Source organism: Salvelinus sp. IW2-2015, linkage group LG14 (genome assembly GCF_002910315.2).
Source record: "Salvelinus sp. IW2-2015 linkage group LG14, ASM291031v2, whole genome shotgun sequence".
Lineage (NCBI taxonomy): Eukaryota > Metazoa > Chordata > Actinopteri > Salmoniformes > Salmonidae > Salvelinus > Salvelinus sp. IW2-2015.
In genome coordinates, this window is record NC_036854.1 from 27,261,770 (window position 1) to 27,277,949 (window position 16,180).

The window sequence follows — 16,180 nt, forward strand, 5'->3', positions numbered from 1 at the left end:
GCTACGGCGGTGGAATCATTCCACGGAGCGCGTTTTTTCACAAAACTGGACCTCAGGAGCGCGTATAATCTGGTGCGTATTCGGGGAGGAGACGAGTGGAAAACAGCGTTTAGTACCACTTCAGGCCACTATGAGTACCTCGTCATGCCGTATGGGTTAAAGAATGCTCCAGRCGTCTTCCAATCCTTTGTAGATGAGATTCTCAGGGACTTGCACGGGCAGGGTGTGGTAGTATATATTGATGACATCTTGATCTATTCTGCCACACGCGCCGCGCATGTCTCCCTGGTGCGCAGGGTCCTTGGGCGGCTGCTGGAGCATGACTTATACGTCAAGGCTGAGAAATGTGTGTTCTCCAAACAAGCCGTTTCCTTCCTGGGTTATCGCATTTCCACCTCAGGGGTGGTGATGGAGGGTGACCGCGTTAACGCCGTGCGTAATTGGCCGACTCCGACCACGGTAAAGGAGGTGCAGCAGTTTTTAGGGTTTGCCAATTACTACCGGAGGTTTATCCGGGGTTTTGGCCAAGTGGCGGCGCCCATTACCTCACTGCTGAAGGGGGGGCCGGTGCGTCTACGGTGGTCGGCCGAGGCAGAGGGAGCCTTTAACCAGTTAAAGGCGCGGTTTGCCGAGGCTCCCGTGTTGGGACCCTTCATTAGCGTTCATAGTGGAGGTGGATGCGTCCGAGGCTGGTGTTGGAGCCGTGCTAACGCAGCGCTCGGGCACGCCACCGAAGCTCCGTCCCTGTGCTTTCTTTTCTAAGAAGCTGGGACCGGCGGAGCGGAACTATGATGTGGGGGACCGGGAGTTACTAGRTATGGTAAAAGCCCTGAAGGTGTGGAGACACTGGCTTGAGGGGGCTAAATACCCTTTCCTCATCTGGACTGACCACCGCAATCTGGAGTATATCCGAGCGGCGAAGAGACTGAATCCGCGTCAGGCTAGGTGGGCCATGTTCTTTACACGCTTTAGGTTTACGATCTCTTATAGACCAGGTTCCCTCAACACTAGGGCCGACGCGCTGTCCCGTCTCTATGACACCGAAGACCGGCCCATCGATCCGACTCCCATCATTCCAGCATCTTGGCTGGTGGCCCCGGTGGTATGGGAGGTGGACGCGGACATCGAGCGGGCGTTGAGGGTAGAACCTGCGCCTTCTCAGTGTCCGACTGGCCTTACGTACGTACCGCTTGGTGTCCGTGATCGATTGATTCGGTGGGCTCACACACTACCTTCTTCGGGTCATCCGGGGATTGAGAGGACAGTGCGGGGTCTTCGGAAATACTGGTGGCCCACCTAAGGACGTGAGACTCTATGTCTGTTGACTGTTGTGGATCGGTTCTCTAAGTCCTGTCGTCTCCTCCCATTGCCTGGTCTCKCTACGGCCCTACAGACTGCGGAGGCTCTATTTACCCACGTCTTCCGGCATTACGGGGTGCCGGAGGACATCGTATCTGATCGAGGTCCCCAGTTCACGTCCCGGGTGTGGAGGGCGTTTATGGAGCGTCTGGGGGTCTCGGTCAGCCTTACCTCTGGGTATCACCCCGAAAGTAATGGGCAGGTGGAAAGAGTGAACCCGGAAGTGGGTAGGTTTCTGAGATCGTATTGCCAGGACCGGCCAGGAGAGTGGGCAAGGTACGTCCCGTGGGCAGAGTTGGCCCAGAACTCACTCCGCCACTCATCAACGAACATGTCACCCTTCGAATGCGTACTGGGGTACCAGCCGGTCCTGGCTCCGTGGCATCAGAGCCAGACCGACGCTCCTGCGGTGGAGGAGTGGGTACAGCGCTCTAGAGAGACCTGGCGGGCAGTCCAGGACTCTCTCAGGCAGGCCAGTGAACGGCAGAAGAGGAGCGCTGACCGCCACCGCAGTGAGGCCCCTGTGTTCGCACCAGGGGACAGGGTCTGGCTCTCGGCCCGAAACCTGCCCCTCCGCCTGCCCTGCCGGAAGCTGGGGCCGCAGTGTGTGGGGCCATTTAAAGTCCTGAGGAGGATAAACYAGGTGTGTTATAGYTTACAACTTCCCRCTTACTATCGTATTAACCCCTCGTTTCATGTGTCTCTCCTCAGGCCGGTGGTAGCTGGTCCCCTTCAGGAAAATGAGGTGCCGGAGGTCCCTCCGCCCCCTCTTGACATCGAGGGGTCCCCGGCYTACARYGTACGAYCTATTCTGMACTCGAGACGCCGGSTGAGGGGCCTGCAGTARCTCGTGGACTGGGAGGGGTACGGTCCGGAGGAGAGATGCTGGGTACCGGTGGGGGATATTTTGGATCCTTCCCTCTTGAGGGACTTTCACCGCCTCCACCCGGATCGCCCTGCTCCTCGCCCTCCGGGTCGTCCTCGAGGCCGGGGTCGGCGCGCTGCGGGAGCCGCGCGTCGGGAGGTGGGTACTGTTACGAATCCCCTTTTCTGTTTTCATTTAGGTTGTCTAATTGGTTACACCTGTTTTGTGTTTACCTGTTTTGTGTTATTACACCTTAATAACACAGGTATAAGCTTAAGTACTGTAAAAATGTTCCACTTGCAAAGGAACTACCCTGCTCTCTGCACTTGACTCCTTCATTTCACCATTTGAATTGTGACAGAGTAGGTGTGTTGCACTTCTGTGTCCAAACTTTTGACTGGTACTGCATATATATATATAGTTGAAGTCAGAAGTTTACATACACTTAGGTTGGAGTCATTAAAACTCATTTTTCAACCACTCCACAAATTTCTTGATAACAAACTATAGTTTTGGCAAGTCGGTTAGGACATCTACTTTGTGCATGACACAAGTAATTTTTCCAACAATTGTTTACAGACAGATTATTTCACTTATAATTCACTGGATCACAATTCCAGTGGGTCAGAAGTTTAAATACACTAAGTTGACTGTGCCTTCAAACAGCTAGGAACATTCCAGAAAATTATGTCATGGCTTTAGAAGCTTCTGAGAGGCTAATTGACATAATTTGAGTCAATTGGAGGTGTACCTGTGGATGTATTTCAAGGCCTACCTTCAAACTCAGTGCCTCTTTGCTTGACATCATTGGAAAAGCAAAAGAAGCCAAGACCTCAGAAAACAAATTGTAGACCTCCACAAGTCTGGTTCATCATTGGGAGCAATTTCCAAACACCTGAATGTACCATGTTCATCTGTACAAATAATAGTACGCAAGTATAAACACCATGGGACTACGCAGCTGTCATACCTCTCAGGAAGGAGACAAGTTCTGTCTCCTAGAGATGCAAATCAATCCCAGAACAACAGCAAAGGACTTTGTGAAGATGCTGGAGGAAACAGGTACAAAAGTATCTATATCCACAGTAAAACGAGTCATCTCTCTGACCTCTGAGGTTTGTCTTAGAACAACTTACCTCAACCAGCATGTACAGGGAGAGCATGGTCACAGAGAAGTTGTACACTTGTAAGACACCCTTGAGTGAGTATGCTGGCCTGTTCCTCATGTATTTCGATCCCAGGTATACTGTGAGGAGGTAAAGGATGGTGAGGGAGAGGGTGGGGAGATATGAGTCCATCATGAGCCATCCTCGTACCCTGGAGTCTAAGAGGAGGGGGGAGAACACAGTGAACAATCAGTGCTGGGATCCTCATGCCATTCCATTATTCAAGCCATGACTGTTCAACCTGTCATAGGCAATAAGATCTAACATTGCACTCTGTTTGCACTGATATGAAAAATATATAGTATGTTGTTCATGATTTTCATACGATTACAAATCCTTGTCGTAGCCTATATGGTTTATGTACTAAATACAAATCTAATTGTATTCGTCATGTCCATAGTTCACAGCAGGTATAAACGGTGCAGTGAAATGCTTACTTGCAATCTCTCTCAACAGTGTAGTACAATATCAATAATCAATAACATCAATCATCAATGATACCAAAAGATAACTAAGATAACTGTTGACTAATTATAATGGAGTAGAAGGCTATGACAGTGCTTGACAGGAAGGAATCCCAACGTTTATTCGCAAAAATTCCATATAAAGTAATTCCCTAAGACATTCCTATCACTCCCTCAAGGCAACAATTCTATTATAACTTACCTTGGACCAGGTATGTGTGTATAGGTATTCACATAGTAGGCTTATATAAAAAAAATTGTACTCCATAACTGGCTATTTACTACTCTATTACAGAGTTATTACATAGGTTATTACACCTTAATAACACAGGTATAAGCTTAAGTACTGTAAAATGTGTTGAAAGTTAATTAACAAGGGGACATGGCAAAGCTGTGGGAATTTGTAGTATTCAGATGGGTTAATCTGATTACACACACTGACGTGTACCTAGACCGCTACTCTCCTGCGTGAGGTGAGCTTTGAAGGACTCTGTAATGTCAGTCACACATCAGCTGATGCTACTCTGTAGTCTGAGCAGACATATTTGTAGTTTTGACAACCACATTTGTAGTTTTAACAAACATTGCGGTCTTCAATTGGAAAATACATACCTCTGTCTTCAAACAGGAAGTAAAAAAGCGCGTTTAATCGCTCGTCCAAACTTTCTAAATGGTCCTGAAAGTAAAAAAAAAGAAGAGAAGTCACTTGCAATAAATGTGTCTGTGTGTCACCGTATGTCCATTTGTATGGCATTTATCAAAATAATGTACATCACATTATAGAGCCCATTTATCACATTATAAAGCCCATTTATCACATTATAGAGCCCATTAATCACATTATAGAGCCCATTTAACACATTATAGAGCCCATCTATCACATTATAGAGCCCATTAAATCACATTATAGAGCCCATATCACATTAGAGAGCCATTTAACACATTATAGAGCCCATTATCACATTATAGGAGCCATTAATCACATTATAGAGCCCATTTTATCACATATATACGAGCCCAATTAACCACATTATAAAGAGCCCATTAATCACATTATAGAGCCCATTTAATCACATTATAGAGCCCATTTAGCCATTATTTCACATATATAAGCACGCATTATATCACATTATAGAGCCCATTTATCACATTATAGAGCCCATTAATCACATTATAGAGCCCATTTATCACATTATAGAGCCCATTTATCACCTTACAGAGCCCATTTAACACATTATAGAGCCCATTTATCACCTTACAGAGCCCATTAATCACATTATAGAGCCCATTTATCACATTATAGAGCCCATTAATCACATTATAGAGCCCATTTAACAAAATAATGTACATCACATTATAGAGCCCATTTATCACATTATAGAGCCCATTTAACACATTATAGAGCCACTTTTCATGTAAACAGTTGGATTTTAGATGCGATTATGCAGTGAATTACAAATAAAACAAGGTCCTCAATTGCATCGAACAACATCCCAAAAGTGGTCTATATCAGATTCAATGACGACTCCTGTTCTTCAAGCTTCTTCAGGTTTTAGAAAAGCACTTAATAAATCCTATCTATTATTAAGCAATTGGCAAAATTAGGGTGGCAGGTAGCCTAGCGGTTAAGCGTGTTAAGAGCATTGGGCCCGTAACCAAAAGGTCACTGGTTTGAATCCCAGAGCAGACTAAGTGGGGTAATAATCTGTTGATGTGTTCTTGAGCAAGGCTCTTAACCCTAATTGCTCCTGTAAGTCACTCTGGATAAGAGTGTCTGCTAAATGTAAAAWTGACTATTTCTTATAAACATTATTGTCTCTGGCAAAATGCCTTTGCTGCAGCCTATGGTAAGCAAGGTGTTGGAAGTTGTAGAGGCTTATGTTTATAATGTATATGTTGGTCAGCCAACACAATATTTGTCGAGTCACAGTAACCTGTATCCTCTACATAATGTCAGGGAGTGGTGTGTTGCTCTTTGCTCCCTATCTCTATCTCTATCTCTGTCTTTCTCTTTCTCTCTATCTTTCTCTATCTCTCTCTTTCTCTCGTTCTCTCTCTCTCTCGTTCTCTCTCTCTCTCACTGGGACACTGGAGAAAGGGTCACTAGGGGAAATGCTTCTCCTCTATTTGTCCCCCATTTCCAAGAGCTATACTGTTTATTGATCCAGGCCACCGAGGTCTGCAGTAACAAATGTCGGAAGGGCGACCTGGGGGGAACAAGCGGTAGGGGCCATATTGACATTTCAGTCTACGTCCACCTTCTTTAGGAGATGGGCCGACACAGACCAAAGCTGATACGCTATGGGGTGTTGGGTTTCTGACGCAGAGGAGACAAACACAATTTGTGACCTGTCCTCAGCTCTTTGGTGCCACCATATTGGCATCTCCTGTCCTGTACATGTCCAGGGGCGCTTAGTGTCCCTTATCTCATTAAACTGAGCTGAGAGTTAAAACTATCCCTTAGGTCTATAGGCCAACAGATAGACATATAGGACTGGCTACTTAGTTAGAGAGCCAGCAATGACAGCCAGAGCACATGCAAATCATGGAAATATTGTTTTTAGTTACTATGGATAACCATCTTTCATATTGTTGATAAGCTATATTACAGTTCCGCAAGCACTTTTGAAAATTATGGGAAAAAAACAAATCTGTTTTATTCAAATATAGATGTAGGATTTTAATTTGATCACCCTGTTGCGGGAAATGTCAAACTTGTAGTGTTTGAGGTTTAAAAAGGCTTCTGAAGTTTATAATTTGCTCTTTGAAAAAACAGACTTGATTTGCCCTAATGAAAAATGTTCATTAATTATAATCCACATAAAAATTCACATTTCCTGTTGCTGCAGGATTATTTTCCTGCTGTGAGAAACTGGTTCAAATTAAGARCCTACATCTGTAATATATCAATGAGAAATGTAATCTCAGCACCCAGAACCAAATCAGCTGAGTAGTCTCGAAAGACTGTAAGAAAAGTAACTGTCATACATTTCGGTACCCATGCATGTTGTCCTATGTTGTCCTATGTTGTCCTCAAAGAACTAGCTTGTTGTGTAGTAGGTGTAGTTATAAAACCTTGCTATTCTCTGTTGTTTTCCAATCATTTACTTCGTCTTTTTTTTACCTGGCCTAGCTTCAAGCAGATACTCAAAGTTATAACTACTATCTTTTGGTTCAGATTGTCAGTATCCCTCCCTTCACTAAGTACAGTATCCCTCCCTTCACTAAGTACAGTATCCCTCTCTATACTAAGTACAGTATCCCTCCCTATACTAAGTACAGTATCCCTCCCTATACTAAGTACAGTATCCCTCCCTTCACTAAGTACAGTATCCCTCCCTATACTAAGTACAGTATCCCTCCCTATACTAAGTACAGTATCCCTCCCTATACTAAGTACAGTATCCCTCCCCATACTAAGTAAAGTGTTCCTCTAAGATTTTCCCTATGGTCATTGACAAGGTTATCGTTAGCCCCATTTGTTAGTTCATATTTACGATCAAGGAATGAAATGGGGAAGGGTATTGGTAAAAACCTGGATTGGTGGTCAAGCCAGAAGGGCCAGAGTTGAGGATTAGCTGGGATTGGAGGAAAAGGAAGCATTTTTGTGTGGGGTTTATGTGCATCTTAATAGCCCAGAGCAGCTTTGTAATTCCTGATTTCCCAGCTCCTGGCTGAGAGCATCTTTGAAGCAACTCTGACTCTTGTTAARGATCAAAGTTCAATAAATCATTCAGATGGTTTTGAAAGTATTGTTGTGTTTGAACAGGGTTTGTTAACAGGTTATATTTCTCCAGCCCCATCCCTCAGCTTTTTACTGAAACATTAGCGGGGAGCTTGTTTTGTTATTGTTTCAACTGCAGATTTCCTCTTTAAAGAACAGAATTGGTTCTTGCTGACACAAGCACTCTACTAAAAGGGACCGACAAGCAAGACATTGCAAGGTATTGACGAAGTAAAAAAAACAACGTCTCTATAGACGTTGAAGAAAATAAAGGGTTGAATACTGTAGGTATTAAATGGTGCTGAGCGATTAGTGCTGTTTGAGGTCGGTTCGGTTTCAGGTCAATTATTTAAAAAATAATGACAGTTTCGATTTCGGTTTCGATGATACATTTTTTAAATAAATGCACTATGCATTATGTGGGTTGAATGCTGTAACAACATAGAATAAAACTATTAATAAAAGTCCCATGGTAGTGACTGCCCATTACTGCTCATCCCTTATTAACCATAATTTATTACTTTACTTTAATAAAATATTTCAGTTGTTGTGTATAATACATTTGTTTTATTTTATTACTTAATTCCAAGTCATCATCTCATCTCTATAGAGCTGCTGCCTATGCTGTCTGACAACATCACTATTTTAGTAGTTCTTCAAAGTAAATAAGGCATCGTTTTATGACTGCTGAATACCAACTATCAGTCACTTAGATCATGTATTTTCAGGTAGAGATACCTTGCGATGCAACTGCTCTCTATCCCTCTTGATGGCTCATTCTTGTTTCTTTTATGTAGCAGGCTAAAAGAAACACAGACCGGATAAGTAGGCACACAATGGATTATGATCATTGTAGTTAATTAACACGTTTTCTGCAATAAACTATGTAGAATATTAGCCTGTTAGAAACTACAACTCCCTACAACATCGCAAAGTTCTTGCTTGATCTAGAGAAACTGTGCAATGAGTGCACAGAAAAAAAATAAAGAAACGAGATTCAAATAATTTAACCTACATTGGTCAATTAGATGTTTAAAAACGACAAATAACCGAGATTCGGGTTAATAGCGCAGCACTAGGTTTTATCATAGTGTGCACACTGCACATAGTAATACATTTATTATTAAAATACATATGATCTATGCACCATGCAATAACATGCTACAATATAGGATAATATTAGCCTTCTGCAGTGAACAAAATCAATTCCGACATAATAAATATGTAGCTAACTATTGAGTGCTCAATTTGCACTTTCCCATCGCCTGACCATCATCATCAGTTGCACATTCCTTGCTGTTACTTAACTTTCCCAAGTATAAAAACAATCACACGAATCAGAGTTATTTCCCCAAGAGGTAGTCTATCTCCCTTCGAACGTGGTGTCACCTGTGTCAAACATCAGTTGACGCCCATACAAAATGCCGACAGTATACCCTATATGTGTAGTGTGCTTACCATCTCCTTTTGCTGGATGTAAAAAGCCCTGTAATTTGTACTGCGGAGGTCAAATAGCGTTGAGATTGTGAGGCACGTTACCCTGGAGAGAGAGAGAGAGAGGTGGGCTAGAGGAGACAGAACGTGCGCTGTCCAGGGTATCTCAGTATCTGCTTTTAGCTCGCTCTGCCATGCATCCACAAACCCCACGAATTATGGTATGTCATATATGCCGGTCTGTGCTCTGTGATGCCACCACAGACGTGCAGGGCGGAGGGGCGGTAGGGGGATGCTAAAATGACCGACACGGACTGCGGCCAATCATGGCGCACGCTAGCGCCGGCGCGCTTCTAGCAGCGGTGGTGAGGCAATCGAACCATACCATGGACGTTGCCGGGGTTGAACATGACTGGATGGATGGGATGGGTGGGCCGGCCGGCATTGTCTGTTTAGATGATGATGCTACTAAATCGGGTAATCACGCGTGAGACTGAGAGAACCACTGGAGGACACATGAACATAGGCTACGGTTTGGGAAATAGGCAACATTATTGACCCGACCAAGGCAGGACGCTTTACAGGGTAAACCTACAACGCGCATTATCTGCAATAGGATATGGCTTAAACGGATGTATCTCCCTTCTAAGGCAACTATTGCATTCAAACGGTCTTGTCTACCAATTATCTAGAATAGGCCAAGAGGTTTTTCAGTTAATTCAGGCAGCTTAGCTGTCATACCTCCAAATGCATTTAAGACTGTCTTTGTTCAAATCAAATCAAACTTTATTTGTCACATGCGCCGAATAAAGTGTAGACTTTACCGTGAAATGCTTACTTACAAGCCCTTAACCAACAGTACAGTTCAAGAAGAAGATATTTACCAAGTAGACTAAAATAAAAAGTAATAATTTTATGAATTGTTCAGCAGTCTTATGGCTTGGGGGTAGAAGCTGTTGAGGAGCCTTTTGGTCCTAGACTTGGCACTTTGTTATATTTACAGTTGGGATATTTTTTCTAAATAATTTCACACGCACACACACACACACACACATACATTTACATTTACATTTACATTTACATTTAAGTCATTTAGCAGACGCTCTTATCCAGAGCGACTTACAAATTGGTGCATTCACCTTATGACATCCAGTGGAACAGCCACTTTACAATAGTGCATCTAACTCTTTTAAGGGGGAGGGGGGGGGGGTGAGAAGGATTACTTTATCCTATCCTAGGTATTCCTTAAAGAGGTGGGGTTTCAGGTGTCTCCGGAAGGTGGTGATTGACTCCGCTGTCCTGGCGTCGTGAGGGAGTTTGTTCCACCATTGGGGGGCCAGAGCAGCGAACAGTTTTGACTGGGCTGAGCGGGAACTGTACTTCCTCAGTGGTAGGGAGGCGAGCAGGCCAGAGGTGGATGAACGCAGTGCCCTTGTTTGGGTGTAGGGCCTGATCAGAGCCTGGAGGTACATACACACACACACACACAGAGAGAGAGAGAGACACACACACACACACACATAAATGAACTGAAACAGGCCTCTAAAGACCTAGGCTATATGCAAACCCTTTGCCTTCTCTTTTTGTTTAAACCAGCAATTTCCTATGTGACCATTACAACACCTTGCACTCTTCAAGGGAACACCTGCCAACTTGCTCTATGTCAACACCATTGCATAGTTAAATGACTTCATATGGGCTTCATTTGAATAGGCAAACATCCACCTGTCACATACAAAATGTCCATTAACCAATGCATACAACTTCAAGCTGTGGTTGTTGATTTGACAACACTTTGCATAGTGCCAAGTGTTACCATAAACACATTCTCAATGGTGTCAGTCAGTACAGTTCCCGCTCCACAAGTCAATTACAATGCTGTATAATATATTAGCCTAATATGATTGCTATTATTATATCATGTTAATAGTTTATGATTTATTTATCAAATAAAATATTTAACATGATGGAAAGTGTGTGAGAAAACATTTACTATATTATTAGTTGTATTTTTTATTCATAAAGTATGTGTAGGCCTACCACTAGGTCTACGTAAATGCTGCAGTGCATGCTGGGCTGAATTGTGTGTGTGCTGATGATAATGCTCGGAGGTAATCTACACTGAGTGTACAAAACATTCTCTTTTCATGACATAGACTGACCAGGTGAATCCAGGTGAATGCTTTGATCCTTTATTGATGTCACTTGTTAAATCCACTTCAATCAGTGTAGATGAAGGGGAGGAGAAACGTTAAATAAGGAGTTTTAAGCCTTGAGACAACTGAGACATGGATTGTGTATGTGTGTCATTCAGAGGGTGACTGGGCAAGAAAAAATATTTAAGTCGCTTTGAACGGGATATGGTATCAGGTGCCAGGCGCACCGGTTTGAGTGTGTCAAGAACTGCAGGGCTGCTGAGTTTTTCACGCTCAACAGTTTCCCGTGTGTATCAAGAATGGTCCACCACCCAAAGGACATCCAGCCAACTTGACACAAAGCATTGGAGTCAACATGGGCCAGCATCCCTGTGGAACGCTTTCCACACCTTGTAGAGTCTATGCCCTGACGAATTGAGGTTGTACTGAGGGCAAACGGGGGTGCAACTGGAGATTAGGAAGGTGTTCCTAATGTTTTGTCCACTCAGTGTATGATCTGGAGCTGTGGTAGTGCTGCCGCCATGTGGATATGCAGCTGAAGGTATTGTGGTGGTTACCAGTTGACACATGCGTTAGAAGTGAGGCTAAATTAACTGTTTGGAATTAAACTTAGCCTTGTCCCAGATCTGTCTGTAGCCTGGTCCCAGATCTGTCTGTAGCCTGGTCCCAGATCTGTCAGTAGCCTGGTCCCAGATCTGTCAGTAGCCTGGTCCCAGATCTGTCAGTAGCCTGGTCCCAGATCTGTCTGTGCTTTTGACTACTCCACTGTCATCGTCAAGCCAAACATGTTTTGCATGACAATTCCATGAGTTGGCAAGAGAGCAGTAACAGACTGGCAACCAGGCTAGGGTAAACTCACCTAAATAATTATTCATATTTGTTCACATTAGTTTAGATGTATTTGTCCTCCATTACATTCAATTCAATGCTCACGCTTTGTTTTCATTTGAACTAAAATAAGTATGCCTTGACTTGCAGAACTCAGGCTTGCATTTACCAAATGTCTCCACAAGACATCGTTTAGATTAGAACATGCACCAGTGATGGCCTCACCACAGAATAGCCATTCCAGGGGAACTTTGTACTTTTGTGACACACCACGCTCTCTGCACTGGCCCATCCATAAAACAGTGTTCCTTTTCCAAGATATGATTCATGGTTACCAATCAARGGGACTCTATTATATATATTCATGATACTGTCTTGATAAGGAAGCTATGGCCCCATGGACTCTTTCTGAGAACTCAAGATATCCAAAGACAATATATCATGTCGTACCATAATGTTCTGGTAAAACACCCCCAATAAATGTACGGTCTTATGCAGAGGCGTGCCTTGCCCCCTTAGATTTGTCCTGTAAAAAAAACGGGGGGAAAAATATAATGATTCTGTAATGCTACTAGCCACTTAGGTTCCCAGGCTTTAGATAGGTTCCCAGTCTCCCAACCTCATAACTAGCTACCTAGAAGCCATTTCAGGCGATAAAGTTATAGTAGCTAGCTTGTCTAACTATCTTAGCATGCTAATAAGGTTGGTAGACTTTAAAAAACAAAGCAATAATTAAATACTGAATAAGACTCACATTCCTTTCAATCTTTTACCCAGATTTTTGTGACGATGCAGAGAAGCACATTTAGTTTCATTAACAAAAGAACCACCAATCAGGAGGATATAGAGAGATCAAGAGATATGCTTAGATATGCAGAATTACACATACAGTATATCTATATTTTTTTTTACATAGAATAAAGCAGAATAATTATGGCTCTAGATTGCAGGACAAATCTGTTTCAGGTGTTTGAAAAAAGCTAAGTTCTCCAATTTATGGAGGGGAGGCATAGCCCCCCTGTGGACCACCCCCCAGCCATCCTCACGTACTTTGTTCCCTCTCAGATTTTGGGGTGCATAACATCCCTCGTCTTATGTGGAATATTCATTGGTGCCAACCACTGACTCATTTTGAGTGCTTAGAAATGTTATATCCAAAGACATCAATGATTAAGTCTTTATACCGAAACCTTTTTAGTTCACGTCATATTATAATTCAATTTTCAGAATCTTTTGAACCTTCAGTTTGTTCTTCAATTCATACACCTTGGTTGAACTGTGAGGTAGAGGCAGTATACGTTCCCCATTTCTACACAGACAGGCTGAGTAGTACTTCATGTATTCTCAGAACTGTGGGTGTCACACCTCTTCCGGAAAAAGCCAATATTTGCGGGTTCAAGTTTCTGTACTTGTCAGACAATCTCCACCTGCACAAAGCCTGCCCTGCGTTACACAACCAGCCACGCTGCACACACTAAAAAGTCAAGGTAGTAGACTAGCCATAACGTTATCGATATCTCTTTTGAGTAAAGTTCATAGCCAAGTCATGAATTCAACACCTATCATTAGTTAGTTGCTGACACAATGTTGTTACCACTACAATGTACAGTCAGCCTACTTCAGCCCTGTGGTATCAAATAGGTTTTATGAATGGGCTGCCCAATAAACGTTTAGATCACCATTCAAGGCTGACAGCACATGCTGGGCTGGTGGTGAACATTAGGTCATTTGCTGCTGTAGGGTTATTGCAGGTCTACACAGGAATCTAGACTCTTATTTGTAGTGAGAAGTGCCATTTTACTTTTCTGGTAACATTTTACTGTATAATGCATTATGATGCTGTAATACAGTATCAGTCAAAAGTTTGAACACACGTACTCATTCCAGGGTTTTTCTTTATTTTACTATTTTCTGCATTGTAAAATAAAAGTGAAGACATCAACACTATGAAATAACACATATGGAATCATATAGTAACCAAAGTGTTAAACTAATCAAAATATATTTTATATTTGAGATTCTTCAAAGTAGTCAACCTTTACCTTGATGACAGCTTCGCACACTCTTGGCATTCTCTCAACCAGCTTGATGAAGTAGTCACCTGGAATGCATTTCAATTAACAGATTTGTTGAAAGTTAATTTGTGGAATTTCTTTCCTTCTTAATGGCGTTGAGCCAATCAGTTGTGTTGTGACAAGGTAGGGGTGGTACACAGAAGATAGCCCTATTTGGTAAAATACCAAGTCCATATTATGGCAAGAACAGCTCAAATAAGCAAAGAGAAACGACAGTCCATGAAAGTCAGTCAATCCAGAAAATTTAAAGAAATCTGAAGGTTTCTTCAAGTGGTCGCAAAACCATCAAGCGCTATGTTGAAACTGGCTCTCATTAGGACCACCACAGAAATGGAAGACCCAGAGTTACCTCTGCTGCAGAGGATAAATTCATTAGAGGTAACTGCACCTCAGAATTTGGAGCCCAAATAAATACTTGACAGAGTTCAAGTAACAGACATCAACATCAACTGTTCAGAGGAGACTGTGACTCAGGCCTTCATGGTTGAATTTCTGCAAGGAAACTACTACTAAATGACACCAATAATAAGAAGAGACTTGCTTGGGCCAAGAAACATGAGCAATGGACATTAGACCGGTGGAAATCGGTCCTTTGGTCTGGAGTCCAAATGTGAGATTTTTGGTTCCAACCGCCGTGTCTTTGTGAGACGCAGAGTAGGTGAACATATGATCTCCGCATGTGTGGTTCCCACCGTGAAGCATGGAGGAGGAGGTGTGATGGTGCTTTGCTGGTGACAATGTCAGTGATTTATTTAGAATTCAAGGCAAACTTAACCAGCATTCTGCAGCGATACGTCTTCCCATCTGGTTTGCGCTTAGTAGAACTATCATTTGTTTTTCAACAGGACAATGACCCAACACACCTCCATGCTGTGTAAGGGCTATTTGACCAAGAAGGAGAGTGATGGAGTGATGCATCAGATGACCTGGCTTCCACAATCACTCGACCCCAACTCAATTGAGATGGTTTGAGTGAAGGAGTGAAGGAAAAGCAGCCAAGTGAAAAGCAGCCAACAATTGCTCAGCATATGTGGGAACTCCTTCAAGACTATTGGAAAAGCATTCCAGGTAAAGTTGGTTGAGAGAATGCCAAGTGTGTGCAAAGCTGTCATCAAGGCTTTGAAGAATCTCAAATATAAAATATATTTTGATTTGTTTAACACTTTTTTGGGTTACTATGTGATTCCATATGTGTTATTTCATAGTTTTGATGTCTTTACTATTATTCTACAATGTAGAAAGTAATAAAAAATAAAGAAAAACCCTTGAATTAGTAGATGTGTCCAAGCTTTTGGCTGGTACTGTATATATTGTTTGATTTGTCATAACCATGTTGTCACGCCCTGACCTTAGTTATCTATGTTTTCTGTATTATTTTGGTCAGGGTGTGACGAGGGTGGGTATGCATGTTTGACTTGTCTAGGGGTTTTGTAGATCTATGGGGGTTTTGTAAGTCTAGGTAATTGTAGGTCTATGGTGGCCCGAATTGGTTCCCAATCAGAGGCAGCTGTTTATCGTTGTCTCTGATTGGGGATCCTATTTAGGTTGCCATTTTCCCATTTGGTTTTGTGGGTTCTTGTCTACGTGTAGTTGCATGTCAGCACGCGTGTTATATAGCGTCACGGTTTGTTTCTTTGTTAGTTTGTTTAGTGTTTTTCCTTCATTAAAAGAAGAATGTATGCTTATCACGCTGTGCCTTGGTCTCATCAATACGACGAACGTGACACATTTATGACAGCCATACTGTCTTTATATCATCTCATAACGTGTTAAACAACAGKTTTTTTCAGATTTTTACCTCTGGGCCAGGTACAAATGGAAACTTAACAGGCAACAGGAAAGCTGATGATCTCTCATCCAAGATAGCCCACCAATCACTGCCGGTGTGCCCTTAAACAAATTACCTAGGCCCTACAATTTCTACTGCCGTATTGCTGTGTGTGTGAGGTTGAGTATTGTGACAGCAAAATTATTAATTCCCATTGAAAAATGGGCAGTGAAGTATCTAGTCTGTTCTGTTATATGGGCCTATGACTAGGTTTAGAAAAAGATTATATGGGCTCATACAAATAACAAGTTATAAATAATTGTATTTTTGTATGGAGGTCA

At 42.7% G+C, this 16,180-nt stretch overlaps 1 protein-coding gene across 2 annotated transcripts in view; it reads right to left on the bottom strand.

Moving 5' to 3' along the window:
* The window catches only part of elovl2 (ELOVL fatty acid elongase 2), a 23,011-nt gene extending 13,754 nt beyond the window's left edge, over positions 1-9,257 (bottom strand). The window contains exons 1-4 of one of the 2 annotated variants that reach the window (XM_023999918.1): positions 9,037-9,256; positions 8,317-8,379; positions 4,467-4,530; positions 3,361-3,548 (exon numbers count right to left, since the gene is read on the bottom strand). In XM_023999918.1, the coding sequence (XP_023855686.1) occupies positions 3,361-3,525 (165 nt within the window). In that variant the 5' untranslated portion in view covers positions 3,526-3,548; positions 4,467-4,530; positions 8,317-8,379; positions 9,037-9,256. Of the gene's footprint in view, positions 1-3,360; positions 3,549-4,466; positions 4,531-8,316; positions 8,380-9,036 lie in introns of both variants that reach the window. The other variant, XM_023999917.2, reaches the window with a different exon arrangement.
* Positions 9,258-16,180: the final 6,923 nt, after the last annotated feature.